This window comes from Asterias amurensis, chromosome 6 (assembly GCF_032118995.1).
Source record: "Asterias amurensis chromosome 6, ASM3211899v1".
NCBI classification, from domain to species: Eukaryota; Metazoa; Echinodermata; class Asteroidea; order Forcipulatida; family Asteriidae; genus Asterias; species Asterias amurensis.
Window position 1 is genome coordinate 22,728,255 of NC_092653.1, and position 11,847 is coordinate 22,740,101.

Here is an 11,847-nt window from a genome sequence, read left to right on the forward strand (position 1 = left end):
AAAAAAAAAGTGCGCATCATTAATTTGATAGGGCGCCCTCTGTCAGTACCAGCAAACACTTTCCAGTAAAAGGTCAAAGGTGACCGTATTGCAGCACATAGTTTCCGCACGGTGTGATGTGTGGATTGCAAAGCCTTCCTAAAAAAACTCATGAACCATTCGCAAATAATGCAACATTTCTCTACATAAAATCTTCGAATTTTACGCAATGTAAAGCCAGACCGCCGAAGTACAAAGCATGAATTCTCCTCATTGAGATGGAAAGTCTAAATACCGAGATAAAAATGGGACTCCAGTCCCCGGGTGTGTCCAAAAACTGACCAGCAGATCGAGGGAGATACAGCAAGAAGAGACGATCGACTTTTGCCACAACACCACAGTGCCTGAATTAATGTGAGTTACGTCATATTACGTAGACATGATACATATTAAATTCACCGTAGGTTTGAACTGGATTTAATTAATTGTGCATGTATGCAATTTTTGTTATATTGTGTGGTCTTTGCCTCCTACTTTATAATTTTGTCGTTGCATTTACATACAATCAATCATTTGTGTAAATTTTAAACAAATTGATTCACACAACACAATCACCAGACCACATCATCATGCGATCATGACTGACACTATTATTATAATTATGGCTTAATCATCATCTTGATCATGTGACTAATTCATGAATAATAATTTTGTTTAGCTAATTAAAGCAGGCTTGTTTTATTCTTCTTAATTTATTTTGACAACACATTTTAATTGGTAAAAACAGAATGTGTTTCATTTATTTGCCTAGCCCTAAAGTAACAGCCTAAGCTAAATTATTTTAAAAGTAAAAATTATTAAACTACAACAAGTAGACGGTCGCACTAAATACCGACAACTCACGACCCCTCACGACAACTCACGACAACAATGTTTAAATGCACTTTAACAAAACATTTGAACATAAGTCAACCGTTAAATTTATGCACAAGGGTGATATGCATCTAAATCACTTTTAAACTGTTGAAAATTTTGCTCTTTTAACTGTAAAAAAGGTGTTTTTTACCCCGAATTTAGAAGCAAACGGAAATATTTGCCATGTTGTCTTTCGACGTAGTTGACGATTCTATTACACCGCAGGGGGCATGGGTAATTTCTGAGGGCTGAGTTGTATTTTTTTCTTTTTTGTTTTAGCTGCTGTTTTTTTTCTTTCTTGTTATTAGTAACTAAGCCGACACTCTGGAATTCAATAAAAGGGAAGATTTAAATATAATATTTTTTAAAACTCTATGGGGACTATGAGAGGCACATAAAATGGTAAATAATCATCTTGCGTATTGTATCACCCCTGCGGTGTAATGGAATCGTCCACGTACGTCGAAAGACAACATGGCGGATATTTCCGTTTGCTACTAAATTCAGGGTAATAAACACCTTTTTTACAGTTAAAAATAAAAAAATTTCAACAGTTTGAAAGTGATTTGGGTGCATATGACTCTTGTGCATATATTTACTGGTTTAATTATGTTCAAATATTCTGTTAAAGTGCATTTAAAAATTGTTGTCGTGAGGGGTCGTGAGGGGTCGTGAGTTGTCGGTATTTAGTGCGACCCCAAGTAGGGCCTGTATGACTGATATTGTATTGCTACTTGGGTCCCCCGCACCCCCCCCCCCCCCCCCCCCCTTCGCCAAAGAATGTATCATGGCTGTTTTATATAATTTACAGTTGCCATTCAGAATCATTCATTTATGACGTGTTTCAACTTAAACTTTGAAATAAAGTACATGATGTAGTATCTTAGTTCCACTATTAACTGCTCTTGGTTGGTTGGTTGTAGCATTACACACATAGAGTAAAGTAAACAAATTTGAAGAATTGCTTCAAGTTGAAGACAATTTGTCAATTATTTTCCAAACAGCAATTTATGAAAATTTTAACAATTAGATCTTGAATTTATAAACAAGTATTATCACCCTGGTTCAATCCTACATGTAATAGTCACCCCAATAAAGTAGAGTATGCAGTAGGGGAGAAGAAAGGGGTGACATTATTGACGGGGGAGGCTTAGCTACGGGGGTGACTCTGTCAGTGGGCGACATTGTAGTGGGCGACTTTGCTGGAGGGTGGGGGGTGGGATCGAGTTGACTGGGTCCCATGAAAGCTAATTGGTTGTAGGCTTGAATATCATATGAGTTTGTTGTTTAACCATCCTACTCTGACACTCATTAATATTTATGAGAGGAGTTTGACTATCCATGCTGAATCGAGTGGTTGTGTGGGGTACATGTAGAACAGCTGTGATTTGTGGCATTCACCATGTCATTGTGAATGAAGGCTGGCATAATGCATAGTCTACAGACACTTGTACAATGTATCATTCAAAAGTAAATGGATGATTGAAGGTTAATGCATTTAGCCTACAGCTTTACAGTGAGGCCTGGATTTTATCTTTCAAAGGGCAAGGCCATTTCCATTTTGCAGAGACACTTCTATTGCAAAATCTTAAAGTCTATAGGAAACTTTCAAAAGAAGGCACCAAGGCCAAGACCAGGGCAATGGAGGCCGTGGCCTTTGTCATGTTTGTGGCCTGGGTGTAATTCCAGGCCTGTGTTGTATTTGTATGAGACATAATAACACAGTTTTCCTGTTGTTCTTTCTAGCCAGGTGATTGAAGTACAATGGGTCTAGCCACTCTACTCAAACGCCTGTCCGCAATGGCCTCAAATCCCCGCAGCCGCAAAATCATCTTCCTCGCCATCGCTGCGCTGGTTTGCTTCGGTTACATCGGTCCATGGGTCATCCACCACAACCAGACAGTCAAAGTCACTACAGGCTGTCTAACGCTAAAACTCAAGGAACTGGAAAGCGAAATGAGCCAAGTGGAAGCTTCTATTTACCAGGCGGATAAACATGAAGGCAGTGCAGATCGTGTTATACCGTTTGTTGGGAATGGTAACATTGGTCTAGTTGCCAACGTCTTAAAAGCTAATGGAATTATGGTGAGAAATGAGGAGTCATGGATTAATATAGGATTGTACCGCCCTCTTGTGAGAGCCAAGCTTATTGGCCTCAAAGACCAGAGCGCAACTGTTTTACACTACAAGAAAGCACAGGTGCAGAGGTACCAGTGTTACTCTGTAGAGGAATCTTGTGTGTTGGTCAAAACTAATACACTTGTTCATAGAGTTATGCCTTCCGTCATGCTGCAAGAAATTATTGTAGAAAATGATGCCGATCAACCAGTCACGTTGGAACTCGCACGGAACGGTCCACACAAGTGGAAGGGCTCAGCATCAACAATGGAGATGTACACGGTGAATGGCAAGACTCGGGAGTATGTGTTATCCGCAGGTGATGTCGCAATCTCGAATCCTGCCGGTGGTAATAGAGTGATTGTTTTGGTCATTGCAGCAAGTGTGTTAGAAAAGAAAATCGTAGTGCCATCGAAATCGGTTCACAGAGAGCATGTCTTGACGATCGTGAAATATTCAGATCCTGTGGGTAGCAGCTCTCCTCAAATCAGTGCGCGTTTAGTTGACGAAGCTAACGATGAGTTTTTCAAACTGCTGCACCAAGATTTCTCCGAGTTGATCCAAGAACATGAGAGCACGTGGACGCAGCAAATCTGGAACACAGGTCTCGTCCAAGAACCTCTTGCGATTCCGCTCAATCCACGCGTAGATACTGAGGTGCAGCGACAACTGAGCCACATTGCCGCTGTCCATCTCTTTAACATCCTCACAACAGCCGTGATGTATTACATGATGTCCTCCATTCAGGCGCCTTTGCTGACTCCATCCGTCCCCATCCAACGCAAAAAGGAAGTCATAATGGCCTTGCAGCAACCAGGGTCATGCTTCAGCGGACAACCAACGCTCTTTGAAGACTCTCTGTGGCGTCCTGTAAACTCGGAAAAAGAATTAGCGGACCTTCTATCTCACTGGCAGCATGTTTTATACAAGCACGGCTGCCATAGCCTTCTATCCGTCGGAGTAACTGGTATCATGCAAGCGATGATGTTGAGTTTCCTCGCCGGGCAGTTCACCGAACGTGAGCTCTCCTTCCACGCCGATCCGCTGCTGTTCCGCAACAAATTCCATCTGCATAATATATTTTACAACACGTCCTTCCTGCACGTTGATATCAATCCCAATCCGGGCGAGCAAGGGATCTTCATCAGCACCACCAGTATACAGGCTAAGGGCGTTACGCCCATAAAACTTTACGCCTGCGGAACCGGGTGTGAGGGCACACCCATACTCCTCACCGCTTCTATGCAACAAATCCCTTTAAAATGGACCGAGCCGCAAACCCCGTTTCTTTACATCTCGCACGACGTGAAACACTTAGCGTACTTGAAGCAGAAGATCATCCACTTTAAACATCTGTATGAGTTAGACGCGGCAGCGGTGAATGCTCTGATGCCTGTCATCATCGACAACAAAGACAAGCAAGGCTTCCAGATGCCTGTCATTGTCTGGGTCATTATTATTATCTGTATTTTAATCTTCCACATGTTTCTGTTGAATCTGGTGTATAGGGAATATTGCTCAGGATCCTCAGGGGTGAAGCTCTCAGAGAAAACCAGCAGGGCGTGATATCAACATACATCAGGCATAATATTCTTTTTAGTTTAGTCTGATTTGTTTGGCTCTTACAAAAAGTTAGAAAGATTGTGATTAAATTGCCTGAAAAGTCTATAGGCCTAGACCCTATGCAAAACGCGTACGCCAAGCGGGTCTCCTGTTTGCCACTTTGGGTGTCAAAAGGATGGTACACATGTTTAGGCACCTCGGAACAATTATACCTTTTCGGGGGAGTCCATTCCTTTTGTGCACGTTTTGTTACCCGAAATGGTGGACAGGAGACACGCATGTGTATGTACATGTGCTGCGCGTTGTGAATAGGGTCTCTTGAAGCCTACACTGAGATGACATGTAAGGCCCTTTCACTCAATACAATTTTCCTATGTTTTGCCAAGGATGCCAGATGTTTGACTCTTTCTTGGTGGGGCAATTTGCTCTTTTTCTGCATGTACAGTGCATTGGCAAATTGGGCACTGCTGGACTATATGGGTGTTGGGTTAATTTTCAATTCATTTTGTACTTGGCAGCGGGTTGGTGGTGGGGTATAATGGGTGTGTGGCGGGAACAATAATTCTAATAAAGGTGCACGGTATATTGGCCTCCTGTTACTTGCCCAGAAGACATGGAATAAGGCCTGACGAGGTGCTCTTTTGTCTGGTAGCCTACATGTATCTAAGACATTTTCTAGAATATGGGGTCATACGTACATGTACCGGTAGGTTCGAATTCCACTGGATTTTTCCTGTTATGGAAAGCATTGAGTGTGCTTATAAATCCCATTGTAAGAGTGTTTCGCTGGCCAAATGCTAGATAAAATTTCCCAATAACTAGTCGGAATTCTAACCAACTACATGTAGTCCAACTGGCTACACATGTAGTTTATTGAGCTCATACTGCTATTACATGTACAGTATGTATTACAAATCACTGATTGTTCATACATCATGTCATTTAAGCTTAAAATCCCTCAGTGTAAAAAGGAACCATAAAACATGGACAAGTGCAGGCTTGGAATTTCATCTTTGCAAAGGGCACTTCCATTGTAAAATCTATGGGATTTTTTGAAGACGCACCAAAGCCAAGACCAGGGGCAATGGAAGCCATGGCAAACCATGACTACGATCAACCCCTGACAATAGTGTAAGAAGAAAAAGACTAAAAGTTATATTTATCCATTTTATAAAGCAATACAGTTTTTCTTGGTTCACTTGCACTAGGCATGCAACTTTCCAGCGAATCGGCTGATTTCTTCATTCTTGGTTTTGCAGCTGTGCTATTGAACATTTAAAAAAAACACAGCAAAGTCTCACTGTGCCTGAAACTTTCCCCTTTATTTTTGTAACAAACTGCAGTTTGCACGCTTTTGTACTCATATCACATGTACCACTGCACTGGGTAGGACGTTTGCTGGCTTGAATTTCACTCTTGAAAGGGCACAGCACAGTATCCTCTGGCAAGGGGCACTCAATAAGGAATATTTGAATTTGTAAAGGGCACCACAGCAAAAGCACAGGGCACAACAGCAATTGCGGTTGGTGCTGTTGGTTAATTCAAGGCCTGCTACTACATGTAGCTCTCTGTAGTACTGTAACATAGACGGACGTCCAACCAGTAACTAGTAATGAGATGTAGGCTACTGTATACTAAGGATCAACTGGAATGTGGAAGTTACTTGGCATACATGTACGTGAGGTATTGTTTGCGTGTTCGATCTACATACATGTACACTGAATTTAAAATACAACACTTAAACTTTGTAACAGTTGAACTTGTTTTCTTTGAGTGTTAATTTGACATGTTTGTAAAAAGTACTGTACATGTATTTGAAAGCCTTAACTCATCAGGGGCTCAATTTGATTGAGCTGCTTCAAGCACAAAATATATGCTAAGCAAAAAATTAGCAGGAGACCGGTGTTTTAGCTGGTAACCTTATTCTGGTAGGCATAACTTTATTGCGCTGAGCTACTTTTTGTGCTTAAAAGCAGCTCAATGAAATTGGGCCTAGACGTTTAATATTTTTTACACTGTATGAAACCAATGCAAGTTATGTAACATTGTAACAACAGTCAGTATGTGTACATAATTAGTGAACATATTTTTATTGTACTTTTGGGGTTCTTAAGGCAGAAACATTTTTTAGTTTTAGAATTTGAGTTTTCCTGGTAAATTGAAGACTGTTTTGTTTCAGTATAACCCTTACCTTCCCAAATCCTACACTGTAGTACAGTATCCTCTTACCATTACGTCTTATTTAGACAAACTTTGAGCAGACTTTGTAAGAATTTGTTACAGTAGGCCTATTGAACAAAAGCAAAAGATGGCCAGGGCCCAATTTCATTTTGTGCTTACTGTGTGATTTCTATTTCATAGCGCTGCTAACCGCAAGCACACGAAAAGGCATGCTGACCTACCGGTGTTTACCGCATGAAAATGAATGATGTCACAATGCAAATCCATGGTAAACGCGCAATATGGCCGCCCAATTTGTTGTTGACCTGTGAAATACGCTTGCACCTTAGCAAATTTTTCTGCTACAGTAAGCATGAAAATTTGCGTACCGTTAAAGCAGCGCTATGAATTTGGGCCCAGATTTGTCCGTTCACGAGTTTACTGGCCAGATGCTATAATCACTGGCCTCAGGCTTGTGGTTCTGTGAAATTCCGAGCCCAGGTTAGGCACAAAGTCACCCAAAGAGTTGAACAACCCATTGGTTGTTGTGTCTTTTAAACTGGACCACCGAACCATGACCACTTCATGAAACAGTTGCCTGTGTCATATTAGCTTGTCAAATGCCAGCTAAATGCATACATTAGTAAGACTGCGACTTCATGTTGCGCAGTAGTGTTTTATTGTGTTTTCCAAAGTGAACTAATTAACTTTCCCTTATGTTAATGGTTAAAGGCAAGTCCAAGAAAGCGATCTCCTTGTGTCCCACTATGTTTTTTATAAGAACTCCACTATGTACATGTAATATAAAGGTACAAAATATGACTCTTGTTGCCCTCGCATATGTACAACACTAGAACTTACAATCTCAAAAATTAATCTTATTTTGCCTTCGAGATGAAACTCTCTGAAAATCACAAATGTGTGTACATTGTTCAAGGACTTTCCCTAAAATTAATCAAAATCTGATTTGTTTTTCTCTGATGTTTATCACAGCATCCTTTTTTGGTCACTTGGAGGAAAGTTAACATTTCAAAATAAGAAATTATGCTTGTTTTTTTTATTCACTATCTTTAAAAAGGTGAATTATTTATTTATTAGATTTGTTAAAGGTATTTTTCATGAAATAACCTTTGTAAATGGTTGTGTTCCATGAAGCGTCACTCACCCATTGTGCATAAATAAGTGCATTTGTTTCTGATGAACCATTTAGTATAATGGTCAAATGACGAGGTAAATTGCATATCACTTTAAAGATATTTTTTATGCAGTAAACAAGTAACTTGGAAGATTACAAAATGGCTCTCGATAAAGATCAGTTTGTTTGTTTAGTAAGGTCTTAAATTACATTTGTGCAAATTTCACAAGTTTGGTTTTGTAATGTGAAGTTTGAACACTTTTAGTAAATTTAGTTGGTTGGTGATATATTTTCCAATAACAATTTCTTTTGGCAGAGATAAACAATGTTATTATTATTGTTATTATTATTATTATTATTATTATTAAACAAGAATTTTGTTTGGAAACATGTATTTTGTCCATGGTTGTTTGAGTATTTTTATCTGACTTAAGTTACTGCGATAAATAATAAGGGCCTTATAGCACTGAGACGATGTATAAAGTATTAATGTACATGACTGTAAACGTAAGACTGATTATGTTAATTTGGGTTTTAAAAAATACTTAAAAATTGAACAAAACATTTGAGAAAGGGTCAAAATTTGGGCCACTAACTATTTGTTTGCATTTTCACCGTCCTTTGGGTTGAAGCAGTTTACAACAGCTATAATTTTCAGCAAGTTTATTGAGAATTTCATTTCCACGGTTGGATAATGTACGCAAATCTATGGAAAAATGCATCATGCTCGTACATACGTGTAGCAATTTTGTGATATTTGATATTTGATCCGTGGACCCGTACAAACACACTAACGCCAGAAACATGACAAGTGTAGTGCATTTACAGCAATTTAGATCAATACACACTACATGTACAAGGAGAGTAATGGCTTTGTAGGCTACAATGTATACAATCAGAAATCTTGCTTCAGTTAAGTACAACCCTGACCCAATTATTTCTATCCCAGAGAGGCTGCTTATTAAGTTATTACATATTTATGAAGAGATAACAATACATAGTAGACCTTGGGGAAAGAGGTTGCATGTATTGAAAATGGTGATAATACAATTAAGAGTCCCAGGGAAATAATTTTGCATTTTTATTGATCACAGGTTTTACACGTCGGGGTAGAAATATAAAAGTTCCATTGCAGGCCTGTATGCTGGGTTTTTGAAAGAGGAAGGGCACCAAGGCATTTTCTCCTTGGTAAAGGACACCCCATGAGCAAATTCTTCTAGAGCATTTCAATGGCACTAAAGGCATTAAAAAGGGGTATGGAGGCAATCGCCTTCATTGCCTCCGTGAAGTATCAGGCCTGCAAATTACTGTTTAGTTGATGGGTACCGGTAAAACAAGTGGACATTGATTTTTATTGATCATTGGTTTCACAAGGTTGATTATTACAGTTCAAATGACAGTGTAGTTGATGTCATTTTTTTGATGATGTCAGAAGTTGTTTGACATGTTTGACGCTAACTACGTGTAGCAGGAAGCGGTTTAGTGTTTTGACCTTTTTCAGGATATTACCTTAATTGTGTTCAGGGATTTGCTATTAGGACTGTTTAAAATTTCTTGCTTAACTATGTAGTCTGCTAGCATTTTTTGTAATGAAAATAAACTTGAAAGGTCAAAATGTCAATATTAATGTTCTTGTCCGGAACTAATATTTACAAATGTCTTCAATCTAGCCTAGAACTACAGGTCTTGAACTCCATCTTTGAGAGGGCAAGGCCATTTTCATTTTACAAAGGGGCACCATGGCCAATGCCAGGGCGACCTTGCAACTTGGCCTGTATACTTTTGATCAAATTTTGAAACTAAGACAAACATAAGTTAAGTTTTTTCACAGAAAATTTTACTCAACAAAAAATGTTGGTTAAACCATGGAGGTAGGTTATAACAAGAATTTTTGCATTAAAACTGGTACAGTTAATGTGATGTAGATTTTTCTCTTGCTGATGCAATGTACAATGTACATTTACCAACCCTTAAAAGAAAAAAAATGACAACATGAAATAAACTAACTGTACTTTCCCTTTAATGTACGTTATCTTTACTTGTGGGCATTAAAGGAATTGACTTTTATTGAAGAAAGAAAAAGGAAAACCATTTTAAGTGCCTCAATTTTCACTTCCGTCCAGCGTATTACACTTTACTCTATGTATTTAGTTCCAATATGTATACATCTCAATACAACTTGGAGAAAGGTGGGCAATGTCTAGATTACATTTTTTAAAGCTGTGCATTGCGCCCTTTTTAATACACCACCGTAGTAAGACATGTATGACAAAATGAATTTAGGAAGACTGTCCTCAGCTTAGCAGGTTTTGTGGTCAGACCATAGAGTTATAATATGTAAGAACTAGAGGGCGCACTGGCCTGTATACGCGGCCTTGGCATAGACCTTATCGCAAATACCAATGCGCAAGCGCAGACTGTTGAATGAGGTGCATTGTGGGATATATATGAATCAAATTTTGCTACCAGCTAGACCACAATGCATCTAATTCCAAGCTTTACGCGCGCGCCCCAGTATTTGCGAAAAGGTCTATGCACGCATGTGGCTTTTTTCCGAGTTGATAAAACAGCAACACACTGTGTGTGTTTGTGCTGCCATTTTGTAAGTTGACACAACAGCATCGCGTATAGCGTTTAATAAACACGAACTCCGTGTTCTTCATATTAAACGCGCGTACAGAATGGCGCGCGTGTCTCCGTGCAGTCCGGTCCCGTTTGTGCAAGTAGCATCACCAGCATCACCAGTGAGCCCTCTAGTTCTTATATAGCTCTACGGCTCAGACAGGCTTTATGAAATTGGGCCCAGGCTGAAATGCCATCATACGTATCAATGTACCTTCTCAGCAGAACTGGATCCCACTTTGAGACTTTTTTGTCAGCAAAGACTTTGGTGTCATGGTGTTTGTTTTGTTTACCCGTGTGTCGTGTGGTATGGATATGCCAAATCCATTAGCAGGACGGCAAGTGTGGTTGAGTTCTGCGTTCTTCAGGTTCTATTTCATTGGTATTTTTTTTTAAACTAAAACAGCATCACAAGTATACTCCTAGGGCACCTTCATTAACATTGTACTTGTTGTAAATGTAGCAATAAATAAGCATTTTAAAACTGAATCTTGGGTGAAGAGTTTTGAGTATTTCATATTTCAGTCTCCTCACGACGATAACTAGAGCAAGCTAGTCAAAACATCGAGACCAATTTAAGAACTCACTCTGTGGTAGTTCAGTTAACAACGATCCCCTAAGCTTAAGTAGTAGTCCCAGCCTATTTTCTAAACCTTCCCCCCAGGTAGTAGTTATAATAAGCAGAACAGTTTTTTTTCAGAACTGAGAAGTCTCCCAAACAATCCGATAAATCTACTCTGCAGTAGTGGAATACATGTATTATAGCCAAGAACAAAATCTACCTGGCAAGTAGATACACGCATGGTGCACCGCAAACCAAATATCTATTTCATATTTGCAGAAAACCAACAAGTTTCGGTGTTGATGTGTTTTATGACAGAATTGCTTTCATTTCCGAGCAGACCCTTAATCTTGGGAAAATTATGAACAGCAAAGTCCAATTAAAATTTATTCCTTACTCAAACCATCGAAAAGAACTAGTTCAATCCAACTCTCATAAGCTTCAGGCTGTCAGTGGTGGCACGTTTTGCTTAAAGGGCAGAACAACAAGCAATTTCATTTTGTTTGGGGGGGGAGGTGGCAAGCGAGGGAAAATTTATATAAAGGGGGGGGGGCCATCCACTTGTTTTTTTTTAATCTCATGGGGGGGGGGGGGGGGTTGTCAAGGGATCTGAGTTGGGGGGGGGGTTTCCACCACTCATAGGCCACTGGAAGATGGGCATGGCACAGCTTTCAGTGAAATAACGTCACCAATAGGATAGAGTGCTTGGTGGCCACGGGAATGGCTATAAATACCTTCACCTGAAAATGAAGAATTCAAGCCTGGCTATAATTGGTAATATGAGCATCATGTA

The 11,847-nt window shown here is 39.6% G+C and overlaps 1 protein-coding gene across 3 annotated transcripts; it reads left to right on the forward strand.

The window, feature by feature from the left end:
- The first annotated feature begins 82 nt into the window (after positions 1-82).
- Positions 83-10,960, forward strand: LOC139938367 (uncharacterized protein KIAA2013 homolog). Of its 3 annotated transcripts, XR_011786127.1 has the most exons (3): positions 83-393; positions 2,641-4,950; positions 5,094-10,960. XR_011786127.1 is itself a non-coding variant. In XM_071933833.1 (2 exons), exon 2 carries the CDS (start codon positions 2,659-2,661, stop codon positions 4,576-4,578), a length of 1,920 nt encoding a protein of 639 aa, XP_071789934.1. In that variant the 5' UTR covers positions 83-393; positions 2,641-2,658; the 3' UTR covers positions 4,579-10,960. The 3 variants fall into 3 exon arrangements, 2 of the variants coding, with proteins under 2 accessions (XP_071789934.1, XP_071789936.1); XM_071933833.1 differs by having other exon boundaries at positions 2,641-10,960; XM_071933835.1 differs by having other exon boundaries at positions 2,645-10,960.
- Positions 10,961-11,847: the final 887 nt, after the last annotated feature.